This window comes from Athene cunicularia (assembly GCF_003259725.1).
Source record: "Athene cunicularia isolate RWA chromosome 3 unlocalized genomic scaffold, athCun1 chr3_part1, whole genome shotgun sequence".
In the NCBI taxonomy this organism is placed as follows: Eukaryota; Metazoa; Chordata; class Aves; order Strigiformes; family Strigidae; genus Athene; species Athene cunicularia.
The window spans coordinates 92,734,205-92,758,891 of NW_020799097.1; the positions used below are offsets into that span (position 1 = coordinate 92,734,205).

The following is a 24,687-nucleotide window of genomic DNA, read 5'->3' on the forward strand; positions in this document are numbered from 1 at the left end:
CTTGTATTTTGTGCCCGTGAATTCACTTTCTCCATCCTACTTAGGGTTAGGAGGCAGATGACTCTTCTTTGCTATGTCAGCCCTTTCCAAAGCACAATTGTAGATAAAAAGAAGTGAAACAATAAAGGCAGGTGGAAAGAAAAAACACCAAGAAGAGATGCTTTAAGATGCACCAAGAAAGAAAATGTATGACGCAACCACAAATATTTGAAAGCAGACAGACAGAAATATCCCTTTATGCTTAACTAAGTAGAATTCTTGATCCAAAACCCAGTCTGAAAATGGAAACACAAACATTTTTATTTTTGTAGAAACTATGTGCTGAGAAGGTGGCAAATAAACTATTTCTTTTTCATCCTATTTTGTTTTTATTACATAATTAGCACTAGAAAAGAATGTTGATACTATATGTTGCTGGCAACTGCAAGATCAATCTGTTCACTGTCCACAACAAAAGTCCTCCGTGGGGTCATGCAACAGAAGGTCTAAGGCAACATGATCATGTGGTTGTTGGGGTTTTTTTATTTTCATTCCCATAAGAGGAAGCTTTTGTGCACCTGAAATATGATGTGTACATTTATCTGCCAAAGCCATACTCTGAAAGAGCCAAGGTAATTACTTAATATTGTTAACCCTTACTCAGACAGGGCTTTTTCCTGTCACTGAGAGATATAGCCTTATGAGTATGAATACCCTGTATCAGATGAATGACAGAGTATAAAAGTAATGATTGATGTTACTGTCAAATAATATTTAAATTTGTTTAATTATATACCTTCATTAAAATGTGAATATTAATCTTAAATGAGTCATAGGCCTAATGGAATAAATGAAGAGACAAAACATTTTACACTAGACTTCTCTCTTCCTCTTTTCACTTTTGCCCCCTATAGTTACGAAAGCACCAGAACAACTGACTATTCACTCATATCAGTATTACAGCTACTATAAGGAAATTAAATTTCTCATAAACGTAATGAACAATCATCAGTGTGCTTACTCTTGTGCATGCTTTCACTTATTGACTCATTTCATTGCACACAAATGTCAAAGTGAAATAATTCTACAATATTTTAATTATAACCTAACACATAAACACACACATCCCCCCACAGCTGGGATGCCAATCACTGTATCATGAACTAGTGATTCTTGTTTTTCACCATCCTCCTATATGTGGCAAAAAGTAGGATATGTTACTTAAGCCTTCTTTCCAATTTATAGGCTGCAGGTCACTCAGAAAGCTTATGATTCAGAATGACTAACTTGAAATTAACTTCTCTATTCAATGAGAAATTTTGTTGCTGACATCTTATTTGAGTTTCTGAAGCATTTCAGATGACAATTATAATTTACTTATTAGAAAATATAGTGTAAGCAGATAATAAGGAACACTTCAGGTGTGGTAAGACTTTTTAAGTTGTTTTTTTTTATAATTCTTATTTATTCTGTTTCTATCATTGCTCTTAGATGTTGAGACATTACAGGGTACTTGTAGTATTTTAAATGTCACTATTACCTTCTGTAAAACTGAATTGATGCCATGTTTTCTGTACATAAAATAAATAAGCTGCCAAATTAATTTTCGAGTGGTTTAGGGGGGGGGCATAGTAGATCCAGAAGAACCATATAATTAAATTGCAGTCAGTTTTCTCCTTCACCCAAATTCTGACAATTCTCTTTCTGTCAGGCATGATGTGTTTTGTTTTGTTTCCACAGGAAGCAGTATCAAATTACTTTCTGATTCAAAGTAAAAGAGTAAAATATTTCAAATTCAGTGAGGTACAATGATCTAACAAATTTGTAAGTGCAACAATTCCATGTATGATTTCTGCAAGGTATTTTTCTTTTTCCGATCACAAAATTATCTTAATATTTTGTATTGTTTTCCTCCCTACTTCTGCAAGGCACAGCTAGAGTTGTTGAAATATACCATTCATTTTTACATCACTAGATTCACCTAAAAAGTAATTTTATAGCTCTTTGGTTTAGGTCAGTTGCCACGCTGGACTGATGTGTTTTGCCCTACAAGCTGTGGAAAAACCAGTATTCAAACAGCAGTTGCAATGATCTGTCAGTGGCAGGAAAATCTTCTGTGCAGTATTAAAAAAATTAACTGGAAAGCACTAAGAAATAACTGGGACAGAACTGTAAGACTCAGAAATACTATAAGATCAGGAAAAAGTGAAGAGACAGAGAAATCATATGCAGCAGTATTTACTACTGCCCAAATGTTCGGTGAAGCCAAGTCAGTATTTATATGGGTGTAGTGACTACTTATCCACTGTAAGTTTCAGATGCAAAGCACATGCAAAACTGCTTTTCAGAATACAGTTTACTACCTTTGAAAGTGTTTTTCCAGACACTGTTAACTAGTGTTTAGGTATTGATGCTGTTTTAAAAACAGACCAAGGGATTAAAAAAATTTTTTTTCTTCCTTTTGGGAAGAATTCATGAGGAATAATTAATAACAGCAATAATGATGATAATGATATAAATAAACAATATTTGTGACATTTTGCTATTTACATGTTTACTTGTTCATATGTTATACATGTGTAATTATGTTAAGAAATGTGCATAACAATGTTTCTATCCAACTCTATCCAGTGAATCAGACTTTTATTACTAATAACATATAGACATTAAAACATTCCATACAAGTGCATAATCAAAGTTAACAGGAAAACAGTAGAGAAGGAAAATTAATATAAGTATTTTCTTTCAAATACTTAAAGAACCAATCACGTGATCTGAATGTACATTGCACCATCTGAAAATAGCATGGTTTTTAAAACTAGACAAAAACCTCCAATGATGTCCATTATTTTCAGTCTACTGCAACAAACCAGGTAACCAAAACTATTACCAATGTATTCTTGCATAAAGTATCATGTCAAGTTGGATATTTTCTTCAGCAGTAATTTTAGGGCTTCCTCTAACACTATTATAAAATCAGCCTTCTGCAATATAGTTAAGTATTTGTAAACCAGACATTAAACAGAAAACAATGTTCCATACCTTCTGCAATTGATCAAAAATATAAGATAGAGTCCTAGGAATGATGCCTCGATCACTGTAACATTCTGCTCCTCCTGTGATGGTAAAAGTTTTCCCACTACCTGTCTGACCATATGCAAAGATAGTACCGTTATAGCCTGCCAAGACACTAAAGAATAAAAAAATGGGGAGATAATTAATATATAAGGTGTAACATATTTTCCATTATTAACTTTGTATAGAACCAAAGTATAATGAACAATAATTCTTAATTATATAGCAGCTGTCTTCAGTAATACAATATACTCTAAGGTAAGTATTCTAGATTCAATGGAATTTAAACTATCTAGAACTCAAGGACTTTTTCATGTCTTGACTTGCTCCATTATTCAATATTAGTTGATCATATTTATCACTATTTATATTACCTCTGTATACTTGTTCCTTTGGCTGATGATTTTTTGCAAGGATGATATTTCTTTTAAAAGACTAGATGTCAGGAACTGTGAATATTTATACATTACAGTGAAAGAATCTAAAAATATTTCACATACAACTTCACTAATTGCAAACACAAACTCAGGTAAGCATTCAGGAGTCTTTTTTATTTTGAGAATACTGCTATACTAAACTATCAGACTACTCCTATCTTGGATAAGGGTATGCAGGAGAACCTGTGCTTATATCAGTGTAGTAAAATCTTCATTTATTATGAAAACACATGAAACTACATAGGTAAAACCACACTTTTCTGTTGGAACTGTGTCTGTATAAGAAGCTTCTGTGGAACAGCAAAAGCTATGCAATGGCATAGCTTGAAATTATATGCAGACTCAGTCATCTTTTTTTCACACCTCTTCTACTTGCAGAAATGCCTAACAAAAGTCTGGTGCAAATAACTTTCTCCAATACACCACACTCTCAATGTTAACCTCCACCTGATTTCCACTAAACAGTAGATCAGCTTAATGACAGTGGTATAGCTGGACACTGTGGAGGAAACATGGGACTCAGCTGCAGCTGACATACAGCTCAGGAGCCATGGCTGACCAACAGAATTTTCATGTTGTGACTCAATATATTTCGAGATTTTTGGTCCTGATTTTGTACTAAAGGAGAGGGCTTTTAATGCAATGAAAAAAAGCAGTCCCATAAATTATGGTGATATAGCTTCCACTACTGGTTTACATGCAAATAAAGCATTTTTTTCTTATTAATATATGGCAAAATTTCTTGCACTATTTATGAAGACAGTCATATTTTTCTTGTGAGACCCCTTTGATGTGCTGATGTCTGAAATATAAATACATTTCATTTTTACCTTGATATTAAAAGTAAAATTGCAGGTATCGAATGTTTAAAATTTATATTGATACTCACAGTTGACTATCATGCATTTCCCTTGTACAGCTCTGTCTCAAAAGACAAAAATACTAAAAATCTATTTCCACATTTCTAATTCAATTTCTTGTTGATTACTGTGAACTACCCTGAACTTGCAAAATATTTTAGATGCTCTAAGATTTTATACTTCACACTAGCTATAAACAATGAGGTAAAAATTATGGAGGACACAGTTATTTTGAATTTTCACTTGACTGTGAAAGGAAAAAAAACCTGAATAAAATTATAAAAAATTATTAGAATCACAAATTAAATAGTGATGAAATCAGTTACTGACTGTAATATACAGATAGCCAACCAAACCAGAACTCATGAGTGTCTGTAGTTGACAGGATATATGACAAATAAATCAGATTAGACTGTCAAACTTTTTTCTTTCACTAGCTGTCAATTACAAAATGTTCCCTGGATTCATCTATCTCTAAATTGTTCTACAACATTTTAAGCATCTCCTGACAAAATATATGAAGGGAGTTTTTGAAAACAAAGTAATCCAGAAAGAATTATTTTCTTGATAATGAGATATCAGAAGCAAAATCTACTTTGGATTTGATTTACTATGCTTATGCTAAAGAAAAGAAAAAAACTAGCATTATTCTTGTGCATTTTGTTTACTGAAAAAGTGATAAATACGCTAAGATATTAAAAAATAAAAAGGGGGCAAACAACCCTTGTACAAGAGAAAAAGAACCATGAATAGATAGCTTCTGATCTGGCGCCACAAGAGATGCAATAGTTCTCCAACATATTAATGTTTATTTAAAGACCTGAGTAGTTGCCAAATTGCTTATTTTAATCCATTACAGTACGATGTCAGAGACAAAACCAGAAACATGCTGAAAGGAATTTACACTGAACATCTGCTCCCAAAGACCAAAACACCCAGAGTGTGTGTATATACATACATATATATGTATATATATATATATATATATATTTTAGATTCCAGATGTTAAAAATCAAAACAATTATTATTATAAAACACCTCATTCATCTAAGGAATTTCTAGCAGCCACTGTCACAGTATGTGAATGCTGAAAACAGTAATGAGTTGTTAGAAGGTAGGGGATATCAAAAGAAGCTTAGAGATGGCACATTCAAAACAAGCAAGAGGAAATGATTCTTCATGCAAAACAGAGTTAAGCTGTGAAACTTCTTGCAATGGGATGATTCGGATGCTAAAAGTTCACATGGGCTTCAGTAGAGACTGGACTAATTAATGAAAAAAAATAATCTCAGGGCCACTAAACACAGAGAAATGAGAAAGTCCCTAAACTACAAGCAACTAAAGGCTAATAGAATACTTGGGGGACGTAGCTCTACATGCTTACAACTGTTTTTTTTTTTTTTTTCCCCCTTGAGCATTGACTGTCCCTGTGAGAGAGAACATACTGGGTTAGATGGAACTTTGGTCTGACCCAATACAGTTGCTTTTCCGGTTTTACATCTGCTTGTTGGCTCTTCTAGATCTAGTATTTTGGGTTGTCAAATTTTCTGACTCCTTCTTTTCTTTAAAGTTGTGTATGTATTACTGTGACATGGCTCCTGCAGAAAGGTGTGTTTTGCAATGTCCAAAGAAGTGGTAAAGGTGTGGCTGCAAACTATTAACTTGAGGTCCATGTACTTCACAAAAAGCTGTTGATTAGGATCACCACACATGTAAACATAAGATAAAATTTCATATACGATATGCTGTCAAAACAGCTACAGAAGTCACTGAATTTTCTTTGTGTTATTTAATTCATACATTTATCATGTTTACTGCAGTGCATCAGCACAGGTCTGAACAGTTTTCCAGAAAACATTGAAAGTTCAGAAAATGTGAACATATTGATGTCAATAATGTATTCTCACAGTCCAGTGTAATTATAGGTAATATTCATATTGCATTGCATAGATGCACTATGAAAGTGCTGCTTATGATTCCACAGTTGAGTTCCACTTTAAAATCCCAGATGAAAGTCAATCTTCTTTTTTATATATGTGTGTATGTGTGTACAATTAGTTGCATCCTGTCTGTATTTACAGTGCTCATTTCTTTCATTCAGAGTGTATTAAAACTAATAACCAGCCAATTTAAGAAAAGCTGCCAAGGAAGCCTGTAAGGAAAGAGGACTACCAATAACATTGGTGAAACTGTCAGAAGCCTCCTAAGACTGAAGCGCAACCCCATGAAGACAGGACAGAGAATAAATTCCCTTTCTAAGACTAAGAAGAAAATCATCTTTATAAAAGAAAAGGGACTAGTAATTCAAGCAGGACTAACTGAGCAACTTTGGCTTCAAAGCAAGCTGAAGACTATGATCTCACCTCCTGAAAAGAGTGGATGGGAAGATACATACATGGGAAGTTTAAGATATGTAATTATTGCTTTGAACCTAAAATGGACAATCCCTTTAGGAAAACAAAAACATAGAAAGCTTCTGTTTTGCTGATTAAGGATACTAATTAAACGTGTACACCAGAGTGAAAAGAGTATTTTACTGGTGATAGCCAATGTAACAGTGTAATAACAGAAAACATGCAGTAAGAAAAAGCAGAATAGTGAACTTAAAGCAATAAACAGGAAAATACAGGGTAATGCATCAAATCATTACTACATGAGAGAGAGAATAGAGATTAAGAAAAGATCCATCACCACTTGCATATGTTACCATCACGCAGACCCGCAGTGGCTGGGGAGCCCCGGTTACAGCGAGGGTTTGGGGAGCCTGTCCCGTTAAGTGGGAAATCCTACACGGTGTAACCACCCGTAGGTGAGGCTTCCAAAGTCTCTGTGAGCGGGTCCAGCCTTATATACCAGAGATCGACAAGCCAGAATAGCTGGCACATTTGTTTTGAGCGGAAAATGTCTGGTTTCATTCTCCTTTGGATTCCACCCAAAGCCTGGCCAGGGCTCAGGGGGGAAACCAAGGGAGTTTCTAACAAGGCTGATACTTGGGTTCTCAGCCTTGAACAAGGCTAAACAAGGGAAGCTGGATACATTCTCTCCTCACTACTGATTATATTTTGTCTAAACTGCATCTTTCACTAGCGAGCTTCAATACTTTGTTAATGATTACATACTAAGTTAGCAGCTTCGGCTTGGGGCCTGTTGTTCTGGCTTCAGTATTTCAATGATTCAGCACTTTTTACATCAGCATAAGTGGGTTGTTATAACTTAGTACAATACCTACTAGCACAATGGTTATCAGTTACAAAATATAAAGGATTCATCTATAGGTCAACTCTGGCTTGGGCTGGTTGTCCAAGCCTTAGCACTTCAGCTTCATAATCCTTTAGTTACCCATAAAATATTATTTAAAAAAAAACCAAAAACTACACTGCAGAATTACCATTGACAAAGTGAAGGGGATCTCAGATGCTTAAAGTTCTCCTTTTCATCATGAAATGCAATTGCAACAGCTACCTAAAAAAGTTGGTAATACAATTATAAGATGACAAGGAGACTATTTTCTAAACAGCATCCACCAAAAGTATCCTTGAAGATTCTTATCTGCAAATTAAAGCTGTCAGTAGTGAAACTGATTATCTATTGGCAAAGGCAGTAAAGAATCAGCAGCTCTTTTCTGCCTATTTTGGAAAATTACTTTGCAATTTGTCAGTTCTTGCAGGCAAACTCTTCATCTTGGCTCTTCAGATTCTCTAAGCAAAAATCCAAACCTTTGTTAAACTTAGTATTTGAAAGTACACAGGGTGACATGGTTATTGATGTTAGTTTTGTGAAGACTTTAAAATATGCATACCTACAAATCATACACTAAGCGGATATTTTCAGTCATGCCCTCTCAGTGTTATCAGAATATCCAGAACTTTGCATTTTTTTTTCTCCCAGGAAGCTGAGTTTTGGCATGGTTAAGGAGACACTTGGTTGAATAAATTGTCTCTTTACTACTTCAAACAAAACACATCAAAGACACATAATCCAAGAAGAAGCTTTGCTGAAAAGATCTTTCATGAACTTATGCAGTGTTGTATAGCTCCCTGTTTAGAAGTTCATGGACAACTTCCAGACAGATTAGCTAAAATGTTGATGGAGAAATCTGTCTCCTGTTTATTTTAGTAAAGTTACTCCTGTTATGATCGTCAGAGTTCCTGGGGGACCTTCTTTTTTCTTTTTAGGTAATACCAAGCTCAGAACTAAAAATAAGTTTTTAAATTACAATGACTAAAACTTGAACAGATTCGTACATTTGTTTCACTGTATTAGGAAATTCAGAGTGTTCATTTTCTTTACACACTAAAACATAAGGCATATGTTTGTAACAATTTGTGATAGATTTAGCTTTTATAAAAAGAAGAGAAAGTGCTATTGATCATGCACCACATAGAGTAATCTTTACATAGTAAAATGCTTATCAATTTTATCTACAAAAATATTTAGGGTTAGCTTAAAAATGAACAAATAAAGAAAAACAGATATAAAAAAAGTCAGTTGTCAGCAAATAATTTCAGTTTTGCTTCTACTGCTTTGGAACCAGGTATGTCATGTTCCTAGCTGGAAAATATGGACCAACTTAAATGTGTAAAGGAAAAACCTAAGTTGTCATGTGAATGAGCAGCAAGTCTGACATGTTGGATTTTTGTACCTGTGAACAACAAGATCTGTTGAATATGGACAAGTGTCTTTGGCCTGAATTTCTGCATGTGAAGAAGTCTCCAAAAAATTGCCCAAGACCTCAAATTCTGTGAAGCTTAGATTTCCAGAAAAAGATGATGTTTCTTGGAAAACACAGACATATAGTAGTTCTGTAAACATATTTCAGTCTCATTTAATATACTGAGTTGTCTTCATATCTTGTGATTAATGTGAGATTTCAGTTTCATGACTGCCAAGAAAGGCCCAAAAAGGTAAATCTCTGCGTATTCAAATGGATGAGAACTAAACAAATTGAATCTTAACACTTTAGATGTAATTCATGATGCAAGAATATTAGAATTTCCCAGATTTTGTAGCATAATTAATAATTGTGTTAATACTTGGTAAATATATATTTTTAAATTGTATATCTATTTTTGTGTTTAAGTGAAAATATATCTGGTCAAACCATATGAAGACTCACGTATCACAAAGCTGTATATAATGAAAAAATTGTAGTTTGCTGGATATATTAATGTGAAATTGAAACATGTATATCTGTATGTTTACAAATGTATGTTAAGGTGTGCTGGATGATAAGCTTTAGTCTTGTTTTTAATTACTGTAAGAAAAGTCAATTTAAAGCAAAGTATTGGTGAGAAAACATCATGATTACTTGCTAAGTATTCTGAATTAGTCAACAAGTATTTATGTAATAAAAAGCTCTGTTAGTAAAGTTGGTATCATTAAACAACCTACAATTATACAACAAAGGTTTCCCTTGGTAGAAGTTAGAATAAGACAAAAGAAAATTTAAAAAAAGAAAAAAATGGAAATATTCATAAACCGACAAGAAAATGGTAATGACAGCTAATATCAATTTTAATGAAATAATAATATTAATTGCAGGCAAACAACTTCTAATCCATGAATAAGTATTGTATTAAATGCTTAAACTTTGTTTAGCCTTTTATTCTGCAGTATGATTTCTAATCTAATTATATGCCCACTTCAAGATGATTTTAATGTAGAAAAAGGTTAGATCTGTTCTTACATTTTGCTCAAAAAAAGGAATGCTTCCTTTCTGGTTAAGCACTGAAAAATTATTGCTGGTTTTTAGAAACACAACAGGTTGTGCTTGACCTAGCTTGTGCTAAAGAGCAACATTTTTTAAACACAAAGCAAGTATTGAATGTCCTCTATATTGCATAGAATTGAAAGCACACCTCTTCCAAGTGAGAGATAGTTCATGCACACAACTAAGGAGATTAATTTGATTACACTGCTATATAAACCTAACCATATATTATGACAGCAACATAATTTAGCATGATGTGATGGAACAAACCAAAAATTTTCAATTTGCACCTCCAAGTTATGACAAGAAATCTCCCACAATGACAATCCTTGAGACAGAAATTGCAATACTCTCAGTTTTTTTCTAACCAGAATATTAAAATAACAATACTTTCAGTATTTTTCTAACCAGAATATTAACATAACTGAGGTTTAGAAAACACACTGAGAAAGATTTCTTCACCAGCTAAGTATCATTAAGACCATGATCCAAAGCTTATGCAAGTCAATTACCACCTTTCCAATAACCTCACTGAGTTTTAGGTGGGATCCAAAGCATAGGACAATGTGATGCAGATTTTTTGCTGGTGTAAATGCTTAAACACACTACAGTATTTAAATACATCTGCATACACCAAAAGTACTTCTAATACTTAATGAATTTCCAACATATATTCTACAAATTATTTTTCTTCAATTAACTTGAAATACTCTTGATTTTAATACTTCTCTTGTTTTGGAAAAGACACAATAAAAAAAGCAGCAAGCCAAAGTAAATGTTCTTTAATTATTCCACTTTCATTGCAACCTTGAAACTGCTTAATAACCCAAGTACTGTTATACAAAAGCTTATGTAATGATGCTTGCTCAAGAAAATAAGTTTTGGCTGAATGAAAAATGAATTACAACATACTTTCACTTCTGCCCTTTGGACCTGGAGAAATTGATGAAAAAAACCCAAACCAATCACTGATTAAAATAGCAAGGGTTCAATATTTTAAAAGTTCCTTTATCAGTGGTAAGACAGTTATTAAAAAAATCCTCAGAGTTCAGGAAAAAAAAATTCTTAATAAGAAATGGTCATTACATCTAAGGACTTAGCCAGTAACACTGAGGAAGAATAAACAAATGCTGTAACACTGTAGCTGAAACTATGATAGTCTAGAAGTATAAGAAAAAATGTATTTAGAGAGAGGTCGCATCTTTTATTAGACTCACCAATATAATTGGGGGAAAACAAGACTAGGCTCAGGGCTTCCATGGATTATTGGTTTTGTGGTTACATTAGAAAGAACCTGCCTCTTCTCTTAAAATCTTGCTAAGCAAAAGATGTCAGTACAGCTTTGTATCAGTGATTAGGCACAGGACAATTCTTTCTCATATGGACTCAAATATGAATGTAGTTAAAGGAGAGCAAGACCATGTATTTTTTTCACCTCATATTTTCTGAGTTATCAGTTAACTTGCATTTTTTAACCTTTGCATAATTAGTGGCAATTGAAAAACATGCACAGTGAGAAATTAGCTTTTCATTTAAAAATTCATTTTAGATTCCTATTTAAACAAATGGTTCTTACAAAGTTATGTACTGGCATTTTCAGTCACTCAACTGACTTGCCTCATGCCTGAAAGATGTCTTATTCCTAAATATAGGGTGTGGTACAGAAGTATAACTCATGCAAGCAATTCCACTTAAATTGATAGATAGGTTAAGTTTACTACTGCTTAACATTCCTCAAGTGAGAAATTCCTGAAGTGAGAGCTAGACAATTTATGGATAGTTACTACAGTTTAAAATATCATTCAGTACTTTGTCCTTGAATAGCTGAGACAATATAAATAGTGGTATAAAGCCCAGTGACAGTAGACAGAGGTTGAAAGCAGACTGAGGTTGTTTTATTGTGGTTGTTTTTTCTGACTACATTTTGGTTTAATTTCCAGTGAAGATCATTTGTTCTATTTAAAGTTTATGGCCAGAGAACTTTTCATCTGTTTCTGTGTTCATTGTTAATGAGAATTCAGGGAGGCTTGTGCCTAAGTATAATGAATAATTCTGCTTCCTCTGCTGCTACACCAGTCTTGCTGAATCAAACAGAACAGTTATCATCAAAATTTACAAAAAAAACCCCAAAGAAACTCTAGCCCTTGAGTTCTGTGTCCAGTTTTGGACTTCTCAGTAAAAGGAGAATGCTATAAAGAAACTGGAGTGATCCTGACAGAACCTGGACCACATCACACACACGGAGAAGCCAAGGGAGCTGTTTTCTATCAACCTGGAGAAAAGAAAGCTATACATCTACCTAATTACCACCTTCCATTATGAAATTAATTGTTACAGAGATGGACTCAAGCTCTTCTCAGAGGCTTACAGTGGTAGGACAAGAGGCAGTGATCACAAGTTGCAAGTGGGGAAATTCCAAGTGGGTATAAGGAAAATGTTCTTCACAGTGAGAGTAGTTAATCCCTGGAACAGCTGCCCAAATGGGTTGTGGGATCCCCATCTTTGGATATTTTCAAAGCTCTAACAGACAAGGGCCTGAGCAACCTGATCTAATTTTGAAGCTAGACCTGCTTTGCTCTGGAGGTTGGACCAGATGACCTACAGAGATCTCTTCTGACCTAATTAATTTGTTGGCAGTAGGCATAATTCACATAAAATCATCAGCAGAAGGAAAAAGTAAACAGCCCTTACCAGTCCCTGAAAACATGCCACAAACTTTGCTCTACTTCAGGCCAGTCTCAGTGTATCAGTTTTATAACTACCAATATGACAGTCTTCCTCAGGGAAGCCAGAGTGCTCTGATTCCTTTTGTGTTACTCCAAATTTCATTATGAAAAAGACAAAGAAGTAGTAACAACCTTATTCTCAAGGTTTTGACATTGACAGGTATTACAGACAATGTGGAAATCTTGTCTCAGCAGTCAGTAAATGAAACATCCAGAACACCAAAAGCCATCACAGCAACAATGAATATGAAGTCTAAGAAAAAAGATTTGCTTGTTCTGAGACTTCCCACAAATTCTATTGCAAGACATACTTCTCAGTCTTCAAAAGGATTAAAAACATCATTTAAGCAGATACATTTAAGCTACCTGCAATTTTTATTATTGTTTTGTTTTAAAATGGAAAAGTTCAAAGGTTTTTACTAGGTTTAAAATATGAATAAATAAAATATGTCTAATCGTTTAAATGAAAAAAAGGCCTTATTAAGTAAGAACTAAATTCTGTGAGAATTTATATGTAGATAAGAGAAAATCCTGGGAACAAGAAATAAATTTCAGCTTTAAATTTTTTTTTTAAATTTTGTTAGTTTATTTCAGCTTCATATTATTATTTGAACTTGAGCTCTGACATCTTAATTTTAAATGACTGATAGTGTAAAGGCATGTGGTTAGAACAAATATTCAGTAACTATTAAAATACTAGACAAATGAAAAAAGCAGAAAATACAAGTATCTTTGATCTTGGATACCGTCAGCCCTCTCCTCATCTCAGCTTTTCCTGACTTGAAATATTTTACCAATGTCCCTCACTTTCCTTCTTTCTATTTCAGAAAACCTCAATTCATAGTTATTTCATTAAAAGAAAATTCAACACAGTCCTGGCAAAACCAGCCCCCAGACATAATATTTAAGATAAAAAGAAGTAAGAAATTCATTTGCCGGATCTGGAAAACAAGTTTTCAGGGACGATTTGCCTTTACAAAGACTTGGTATTTAGGTATCTTCTATCACTTGGAGGACAGATTACAGTTTCTTTTAATTAAAATAAATGAAATATCTCAGTATGACATTTTTTCTTTATGTCTTTGCTGGATTTATGGAAAAAATCTAATTTGGTAAGGCCACATCTTTCAAAACCAACAACAATTTCCAAATGTGCATGTAACTCTGTTTTTGAAATAGTGCAACCAAGTTTCCTTGGAAATTTCAAAAGGGTTTTCCTAAAAAAAAATTAGGTGTAATACAATTACTTATTTTAACTAAAATCTCTATATAGATTTAGAATCCCACAATAAGCACTGCAGAAGTGACACTCTGAATCAAAATTATCAAGCTGTAACATATAAGTAGCCTTCTTGAATAATTCTAAATTGTGTAGTTTAAGTCAAAATAAACATAAGCAATGAATAGTTATTTGAGATGAAACAATGAAGCTTTTCACTTTTTATTGACTCATAATTGTACTCACTTTCAGGGAGAACTGCTAGCATTACTGCTCCATTTTCTCAATTCAGGGGAAATGTTAAGCTACATTTGTTTCAAGCTGACATTCAGAAAAATGTGTCCTTTCATTTACATAGGTTCTACAGGTGTTTTGTACCTAAACCACCCACATCAGCAACAATACAGTTGTGATGCAAGGTTGCCTGCAGGTGAGCCAAGCTACTACTTCCTACACTGTATCACAAATATATCCATATCAGAAGGGATAATTTTTCATATAAATACTTTGAATACATTTTACTTGGCAAAGTAGAATGGGATAAAGCCCTGAAGGGAAGAAGGGCCCAAGAGAGTGGGTTAATATTCAAGGATTACCTCCTCCAAGCTCAGGAGTGATGCATCCCAACAAAGAGGAAGTCAGGTAAGAATGCCAGGAGGCCTGCATGGATCAACAAGATGCTCCTGGACAAGCTCAAACAAAAAAGGAAGCCTACAGCCTACAGAGGGTGGAAGTAAGGACAGGTATCTTGGGAGGAACAGAGAGAAACTGTCCAAGCAGCCAGGGATCAGGTTAGGAAGGCCAAAGACCTCATAAAATTAAATCTTGCCAGGGATGTCAAGGGCAACAGGAAAAGCTTCTGTAGGTATGTTGGTGATAAAAGAAAGACTAGGGAAAATGTGGGACCTCTACAAAAGGAAAAGGAGACCTGGTTACCCAGGATATGGAGAAGGCTGAGACTCAATGACTTTTTTGCATCAGTCTTCAGCGGCAAGTGCTCCAGATTCACCATCCAAGTTGCAGAATGCAAAAACTGGGAGTAGGAGAATGAAGAACTGCCTACTGTAGGAGGTCATGTTCAAGACCATCTAATGAACCTGAAGGTGCACAAGTCCATGGGACCTGATGAGATGCACCTGTGGGTCCTGAGGGAACTGGCGGATGAAGTGGCCTACCCACTGTCCATCATATTTGAGAAGTCATGGTAGTCCAGTGAAGTTCTTGCTGACTGGAAAAGGGGTAACATAACCCTCATTTTTAAAACAGGAAAAAAGGAAGACCCAGGACACTACAGGCCACTCAGTCTCAGCTCTGTGCCTGGCAAGATCATGGAGCAGATCCTCCTGAAAACTAAGCTAGGGTAATAGAAATTAAGGAGGTGATTAGTGTCAGCCAATATGGCTTCACTTATGACAAATTTGGTGGCCTTTTACAATGGGGTTACAGTGTTGGGGGATAAGGGAAGAGCAATTGATGTTATCTACCTGGACTTGTGCAAAGCATTTGACACTGTCCCTCATGATATATACTTGTCTCTAAATTGGGAAGCCACAGATTTGGTGGATGGACCATTCAGTGAATTGGCTGGATGATCACACTCAAAGAGTCGTGGTCAACAGCTCCATGTTCAGGTGGAGAGCAGTGACGAGTGTTGTTCTTCAGGGGTTGGTGCTGGGACCAGCGCTGTTTAACATCTTTGTTGGCAACATGGACAGTGGGATTGAGTGCACCCACAGCAAGTTTGCTGATGACACCAAGCTGTGTGATGCGGTCGATGTTCTGGAGGGAAGGGATGTGCCATCCAGCGGGACCTGGACAGGCTTGAGAGGTGGGCCCACGTGAACCTCATGAAGTTCAACAAGACCAAGTGCAAGGTCCTGCACATGGGTTGGGGCAATCCAAAGCACAAACACAGCCTGGAGAGAAGACTCCAGGGAGACCTTATAGCAGCCTTCCAGTACCTAAAGGGGCCTACAGGAAAGATGAGGGGGGATTCTTTATCAGGGAGAGCAGTGATAGGACAAGGGGTAACAGTTTCAAACTGACAGAGGGTATATTTAGATTAGATATACGGAAGACATTTTTTACTGTAAGGGTGATGAGGCACTGGAACAGGTTGCCCAGAGAAGCTGTGGCTGCCCCCTCCCTGGAAGTGTTCAAGGCCAGGTTGGACGGGGCTTTGAGCAACCTGGTCTAGTGGAAGTGTTCCTGCCCATGGCAGGGAGGTTGGAACTAGCTGATCTTTAAGGTCCCTTCCAACCCAAACCATTCTATGATTTTCTGTAAGCAGCAGAGAAAACCAGAAAAGAGTAAAGTGAAGTACTTTGTCCTGGGTTTGGCTGTGACAGAGTTAATTTTCACAAGAAGCTGTGAGGGGGCACAGCTGGGGTAGCTGACCCAAACTAGCCAAGTGGATATTTGATAGCGTATGATGTCATGCTCAGTATCTAACTGTGGGAGCTGTCTAGCAGCAGGAGGAGGGATCACGGGGGCTGAGTATAAGGTTCTGCTTGTTGAGCAATTGCATTGTGCATCACTCACTTTATATATTCTTTTAATAGTATTATTGTTATTATTACTTCTTCTCTCCTTGTGTTGTCCTATTAAACTGTTCTTATCTCCACCCACAAGATTTTACCTTTTTCTTCTGATTCTCCTCCCACTCCCACCAGGGCAGGGAGGAGTGAGGAAGCAGACAAGTGGTGCTTAGTTGCCAGATGGGCTTAAACTACAACAGTGTGTTACAGATGCTAATTCTAAGAATAAACACAGCACATGAGAAGAAACTAAAATCTGCAGCAATGGGAGTATTATCCTGAAGGCTACCAGGTCTTTCAAAAAGATAGGTGATTGCCATTAGGTTTATAAAAAGCTGAGCTGCTTCTTATTTGCATGATACATCTGAAGAGAAAATATTTCCAATGTTATTCTTTAATAAGTCAACACAAAACATTAGCCATGTAGAACTGAAAACAAAACTAATCCAAAACACTAAGATTTTCTACTTAATTTCTGATTGCATTCATCATCACAACACTAATATTGATGCATTACAAGAGTAACCTTGTTCTGTTATTAGACTAAAGCAATGCTTAATTGTTAGGAAACTCTGAAATTATGTTATTTAGTTTCTCTATTTTTGATATTGATATAATAATAGTGCTGCTTCTTAAAGATCGTTAGGTCTGCAGAAAAAAATATCAATATATATTTAAAATTAAAAGGGAAATAGGAATGCACAAACAAATAATAAAAAGAAACCAAGTAAGAAATGACTCAAGCATTAACAAAAAGTATTTTAAAAAAATCAAGCAAATCACATGCTTACAATGGTTTGCAGAGGCTGGCACTTTTGAATGAAGAAGCAAATTAAATGAACTAATGTCTGGTGCCTCTGAAACCACAGGCAAGATGACAGTGTAACTGGACTTAAAGAGAGAGAAGTAGTGGCCAAAAAAAAAAAAAAAAAAAAAAAAAAGAAAAAGAAAAAGAAAAGAGAAAGTTGCATCCAATTTCCATCCATCCAAGAACAAACTAGGACAGTTTTAGAATCCTGAACATTGCATTGCTGTTTTTAGTTTAAACAATGCCCAAGATTTTTTTTTCTGGGCATTACAAGTCTGTAACTGAATTTTCTCATGATTGTAAGTATGCATGGCAAAGAGCCTCAAAGTGTTACTGAACTATTTCATTGATACTTTCTACTACTTCTTTTCCCTGGCGATACAGAGACAAAAAATGTTCCTTTAGTAAAATGATTTCAACAACAGAAATGAGTGCATTTCCAACAGTTTTTCCCAGCAAGAGAATGCTGACTTAGAAAGAAACAAATAATAAAAAACATTTTGCTAGGAAAGACTGTGGTCTGTCAGAGTAACTGGGCAATTCTTATTGTCCCACAATGGAAAGGAAAATTGAGTCATTAACTACGGAGTGAAACAAAATTCAGGCACAATTCAGGACTCTATTAACCAAGGAATCTCATGACTATGAAGACATTTTCAAATATGTATTTTTGCCTAAAAAAAAGGTAAAAGTTAAGTAAGAGGATGAGAAACAAGAACATACTTCTGGTATTGCCTACTCCACTATAAAAACACAAGCAAAATTATCCTTCAGTATTATCAGTAAAAATACAAACATCAATTAGAATACAAGCTTTAACATATTATAACACTTGGAGTCAAAAGTTTTGATTCATTGAAGAATGATTTTATAAATCAATTTTAGCATTAAGGATTCAGCTACCTGAAGATAATTGTATGCCTAAACGCCACTGATTTTAATAGCATTTAAAGTACTCTGAAGTACTTAAAAATATCTAAAAATCAAAACTAAAGTCTACATAGTGGAGCAAATCAATGTATAAAAAACTTGTATCAGCCAACACTGAAATAAAGGAAAACAATACGACTTCCTGTTTATCTGAGCACTGTGTAGGTGAATTACTCAAATGGAAAACTTTTCCATATTTTAGCAAAACACTCTGAAGGAAAAAAAAAAAAAAAAGTCAGTCAGTCTGTTGCTAGTTTGCTTTGATACTCTGAGTTTTTGTTGAGTATAATTAAATTCATGTAACAACAAGACTTTTAACCCTTCTTTTTCCAAGCACAGTCAAATAACAATTTTTTTTTTCCTGCAGTCACCATTAAACCTAGAAATATTTAAAGTTAAGCAAATGAGTTAACCTGAAGCTATATACTATAAAGTCAGATAAGCAAGGAAATCCCTTTTGGGTGAAAGAAGAATGCAACAATTTTTTTTAAAGTATAATTAAATTTTTAAAGTGAAGTTTCAAATTCACTAGCTCTTTGTTCACACTGTCAATTACCCTCCTGCTTTTTGTGGGACTTTTAAGAAGAAAATAGAGGGGAAAAAATCAAGAAAATAAAATTATATAGAGCAATGCATAATTTTGCTTCCAAATATCAGTTTGAGAAATATTAAGTGTCCAGCTGAGGATGTCTGTTTTCCTACAGTGCAAAACATGTGACATTGCAATAGGCTGAAGAATAACTTGCAGAATCATATCTTAAATCAATGGATGGGTGAAATGCCAGAGTTTCAAGCCCAAGCCCCAAATTAAGGTTGACATATGGGTGATACCCACAGCCCTTCCCAAAGAGGGGTGAGTTTGCCTTTAGGCTTGCCTCCAGAGTGCGGCCAGCCTTGCCAGGAGAGCCATTAGGTAAATGAGCCCCAGGTGTCCCACATGAAGTAAACAAAGGTCAGGTGTCCCACTTAGGGATAAAAGCTGGGACCCCTTGCAGGCAGGGGCAGTGTCTGTCTGTGAGGTGGATGCACTGTGCAGAGTTCTCTGTTGGGGAAGGACCTCCTGCCTCCCTGGAACTAGGCTCCAGTCAGGTCTGGCTTTTGTAAGTGTGGGCTGTGTAGAGACTCATTCAGTATGTGGCTTCCTTGGTCTTATGTATTTGGCTTGTTGAGTTGGTTGTCTCCTGTCCCTTCTATGGGAGACTGCATTTCACTCTTTATTCCACCCACTGTTGGTTATGTGGTGTCACTGTTGGGGTCAGTGGGATTGATGTTGATTATGTATAATCTGATTGACTTGTTTGTGCCCCCAGCACTCACCCATGTACTGAACCTTTTGTATCAAATACAATTTGGTTATTGGTTCATCTTTATGCTAGGCCTGATAACTGGCAAAACAATGGATCAGAAAATGAATGAGGAAATAACTTGGTACTTAAATTAATACTTTCCAACTCCCTACAAGTTTGGATTCTGAGCAGTAAGTTTGGTAAAGAAAGAAACATTATGCAAAAAATATTCTTCCTTCAGTGTGTGATTTCCCCCCCAAAACCAGTACTAACTTCAGAAATGTGAGTGCAAGATGAGCAAAGAGAATGGCATTTTGGAAAATCCACCCAGTTCAGAGTGCATTCAATGGATGAAGAGGGTGTCTACATCAGTCTTAAATGGTTGCCTTTACAAACTCTAAAATATAAGCATTATTTCATAATTATGTGGAGAAAAACAAGAACAGTGCCAACATCACTGTCTTACACATTAAGACAAAAATAACAAGGACAAAATTTGAGAATACTTCTACAGGTATTGGTTCATGAGTGTCTTTACCTTAATGAAAAATAAACAGGGGGATAAGATTTTCATTAAGTTTACCCCTTCATGGAACTATATAGGGAATACTTTTCTAAGACAATGAAGTGACCTTATAGACAAAAAACTAATTGGACATGGATTTCTATACCTATGCAACAAAAGAGGCAACAGCAGTAGTGCTGGTTTAGGAGTTAGAAATAGAACCTTACCATACACAAAATTCTCAGCAGATCGTTGTATCTCCTAGATTCAGACATAGCATTATTTAGAAAACTAAACCATCAATCCACTTCAGCAGCAAGACAGACACTTTCCAGCTCTCCTCCAAGTAATACAATGAAAGCTATTTTGACCCTGTGTTACTCCAATTACTTACAAGATCAACAACGTACCATTCTGCTACTGGTTTGGCAACGCTGTCAAAAACCACATCTTGTTTTGCCTCTTGATCAAAAATTTTCTGAAATCTGAAAATATTAAGCAAATAATAATTGCATAGAATCTTAAAACACTACTTGATTCATACATTTTTGTTTGTGTTTGTAATAGTCAATGTTTACATCATTAGGCTTACATAACTTAATACAATGTTTTCCCTGTAGTCTTAACCACAGCGTGTTGTTGTGCTATTGTACATAAATAGGCTGTACACAGTGCTGCTTTGACAAGATCTGTACAATAAAATCCTCTGATAAAATGATGTGGCTTAGAAAAAAATAAACCGTACTTTAAATCTATCAAGAGAATCAGTGTTTGTAACTGGCACCACACTGAAACCTGGATAAATAGATTACACTACAACTGAATACAGCACCCCACCAGTACAGCCAGGCTCATGCTTTTTCATGACTACTTCCTTCATTCTGCTTCACAGTTACTGTAAATCACAAGAAGATATTTAATTCAATTTAAGTTTTGTCCCTTCCTATATTAAATATCTGCAGTTGTCTTACAGAATCATAGAATACTTGAGTTTGGAAGGGCCCATCTGCTCCAATTCCCCTGCTCAAAGGAGAGTCAGCTAGAGCAGGGGTCTGCCCAGTCAGGTTTTGAGTATCTCCACGCAAGGAGGCTCCACAACCTCTCTGGGCAACCTGTTCCAGTATTTGATCCCCCCACAGGAAAAAAAGTTTTTTTGATATTTCCTGTATTTTAATTTGTGCCCATTAACTCTTGTTCTGTCACTAGGCACTACGGAGAAGCATTTGGATCCATCTTCTTTATATACCACCCCCACCCCCTCCCCCGACTTCCCATCAGGTGTTTATGCATATTGGTAAGATCTCCTTAAGCCTTCTCTTCTCCAGGATAAACAGTCCCAGGTCTCTCAAGCTCTCCTTACATGTCAGATGCTTCAGTCCCTTATTCATCTTTGTGTCCCTTTGCTGGAGCCCAGAACTGGACACAGAACTCCAGATGTGATCTCACTGGGGAAGGATTAATTCCCTTGACATGCTGGCAATGCTCTTCCTAAGGCAGGCCAGAGGATTTTGGCTGCCTTTGCTGCAAATGGTGTATTGCTGACTCGCGTTCAACTTTTTGTCTACCAGGACTCCAGGTCCTTCTCTGCAAACCTGCTTTCAGTCAGCCCTGAGCCTGTCCTGATTATTCCTCACCAGGAGCAGGCCTTGGCATTTCACTTTGTTGAGCTTCATTAAGACTTCTATTGGCCCATTTCTTCAGCCTCTTGAGGTCCCTCTGAACAACAGCACAACTATCTGGTGTGGCAACCATCTCTCCGTTTCATATTGTCTGTGAGTTTGCTGAAGTTTCACTCGGTCCCATCTCCCAGGTCATTAATTCTAAACAGTACTGGATCCCAGTATTGACTATACCAGTGACTGGCCTCCAGCTTGACTTGCAACCCTCTGAGCCCAGCAGCTCAGTTCATTTTCAACACCCCAAGTGTGCACTTCTCTAGGCTTTCCCGATCCCATTCCTCAGACAGCCTTCCTGGGTCACCTGACACTGCTCCCACCTCTTGTATACTTCCTTTTTATTTTTGTATTTAGTCAGGAGCTGTTTTCTCATCCATGCAGGCTTCCTGCTGCCTTTGCATTATTTTCTGTTCATCTGGATGGACCGTTCTTGCTTGGAGGAGGTGATCCTTGAAAATCAGATAGTTCTCCTGGACTTCTCTCCAGAGCTGTGTCTCATAGAATTCTTTCAAGCTGGTCCCTGAACAGGCCAAAGTCTCCTCTCCTGAAGTCTGGGGTTGCGATCCTACTTTTTGCCTTTCTCCCTTATCCCAGCATACTGAATTTTGCTATCTCATGGCCACTGCAGCCAAGGCCACCCCCAGGTTTAGTAACCATGATCAGTTCTTCCATGTTTGCAAATATGAGATGCAGCAGAGCTTCTCCTCTTATTGGCTTTTTAATCATATGTTAAGAAGTTGTCACCCATACACTCCAAAAGCCTCCTGGACTGCTTGTGCCCTGCTGTGTTGTCCCTCCTACCTGGAACTGTATGCTTACAGAGAACTTGACAGGGAACTTGTCATACTCACATAGAACTTCATGACAGACACTGGTTATACAGAAAGCCACCATGGACTGCAAGGGATTACACAGTGTGTACAATATCACAGACAAATGCAATATACAATATATAGATGCATGTATTCTATCCTGCTAATGCTTAATCAGTCAAGTAATACAAACAATTGTGTTTCATATATTGTGTTTTATATTGAAATATAGTGTTTTCCCATACAAGAGAGTAAGAACAAAGGAGAATAACATCTGAGGTGACCAGGATAGACAGACTGCATGAAAGCATTAGTTTTATAGAGGAAAAAGAAATGCTTACTCCATAGGATTATTTTTACATTGTTTTAAGGATAATAAGGCATAGTGTTTCTCAAAATCCATCTCTACAGGCTTTTTAATAAATTATAAAGTCAGAAAAAAAAAGATCAACATTCATTATAGCTGGTTTGCGCATCTGCAACCTAAGCTAGTTTTGCATATTAATCCAGTTGGAGAGGGCAGTTCCTCTCTTCCCAAGCAGAACAGATTTCCTTAGCTGACGTAAAATGACATCAGCCTGAGATGCAGATGTTTATCTGGGGTGCTCTTGTTTAACAGCATAGAGCAACAAATTTACTTGATTTGGTATCAGAAAAAATAAAGAATATTCAACTCAGAAAAAGACAACCTCAGCCTTGTCATTAGGGGTGGTTATATATCTAGTTCCCTTCATCATCAAAGTTTTGAAGTGTCCCCTCCAAGTTTTCTGTTGAAAAGATAATATTTGATTGATATTGCTGGTACTTATTTTCAGTTTCTATAAAGTATTTACATTCTACAACCATGGTTTTGTTCTTTCAACTATCTCTGGTTTTCTTTACCATGTTTTGGTTATGTCTGAAACAGTTTCAAAACAAAGTGTTTTACATCAAGACATCTTTAGCCAGCCTATGCCAAATTACTAAATCACAAGAGAGTACACAGCCCTGCATTCAATTTTCATATGTAAATTCAAAACAAGCTGTAAAAGAACTGATAAATGAAAATGCAATCTTTGTGATGAAACTTAGAAATTTATACTGACTTGCAATGGATAGAGAAAACCCATAAAAATATATTGTTCTATAAAAGTAAACTTATTTACACCAAAATAATTTCTGAATAGACTTTTCCTGCTTCTGTAGATCTGTATCACTATACATAGTGATATCAATCACTAAAGGCAGAAGATATAAAGATTTTACTTACTTGAACTTGTAGCTCTCTCGTTTATTATTGACGAACCCATCTGCTAAATCACGTGGCACGATAATCTCCAGGCTGGACAGAGATTTCTCATCTTTATCAACTGAATAAATCTAATAAGCATGGATATGAATTAACAAAATAATTTTACCAATAGAACAGCATAGCCCTTAGGTATAATAACGCTTATGTAAGCTTAGCACCTGTAACTGACTGAAGAAACACTTCATCCAAATTTCACTTAATAGGTGAGCAGAACCTCTTCAGCTATTGTACAACAAAATGACCACATACTAACATCCTTTTTGTTACCCTGTAAAGCCTACAATAAGATGTGAAGCAGAAATGTAGCCTCTTTAACAGAATTTACTAAAACACTTTAATTTCTGATACGTTATGAAATAAAAGTATAGTCCCCAGTGGAACCACCTCTAAAGAATCTGGAGGAATATATTAGGAAAGACTACGACGGAATGAGTAGAACTGGTTTAAAACGAGAAGATTATGGAAAAGACCGAACTGCACAATTTCTGAGGAACACTTTATTATCCCTTGCAAGGACAGCTTAAGACTGGGAGCTACACGTTCCCCTCCCACGTTCAGAACAGTGTTGAACAGCACAAAACCAGTGACCAGCGCCAAATGTTTTTCCTGTGGAGTCTTTCTGTAACTCCGAGGCAAGAAAGGAGTTCCTCGCCCCCTCCCCCAATAGTTACAGTCTATGCTCCTGTACTTCGTGGTTTTAATAACTTAAGGCTTCCGAGACTAGTACAGGGCCGTGGCTGTCCGCTCCGTGCCCGACCACGTAGAAACCCCTCAGTTCTCACAGGCCGGCCGGGCCGGTGGGGCGGGACACGCGACCCGCCCGCCTCAGGCGGCCC

The 24,687-nt window shown here is 36.2% G+C and overlaps 1 protein-coding gene across 1 annotated transcript in view; it reads right to left on the bottom strand.

The window, feature by feature from the left end:
• KIF6 (kinesin family member 6) overlaps positions 1-24,687 on the bottom strand; it is a 175,774-nt gene that overhangs the window by 146,496 nt on the left and 4,591 nt on the right. The window contains exons 3-4 of the mRNA XM_026844613.1: positions 23,810-23,919; positions 3,022-3,169 (exon numbers count right to left, since the gene is read on the bottom strand). Of these exons, the coding sequence (XP_026700414.1) occupies positions 3,022-3,169; positions 23,810-23,919 (258 nt within the window). The remainder of the gene's footprint in view (positions 1-3,021; positions 3,170-23,809; positions 23,920-24,687) is intronic.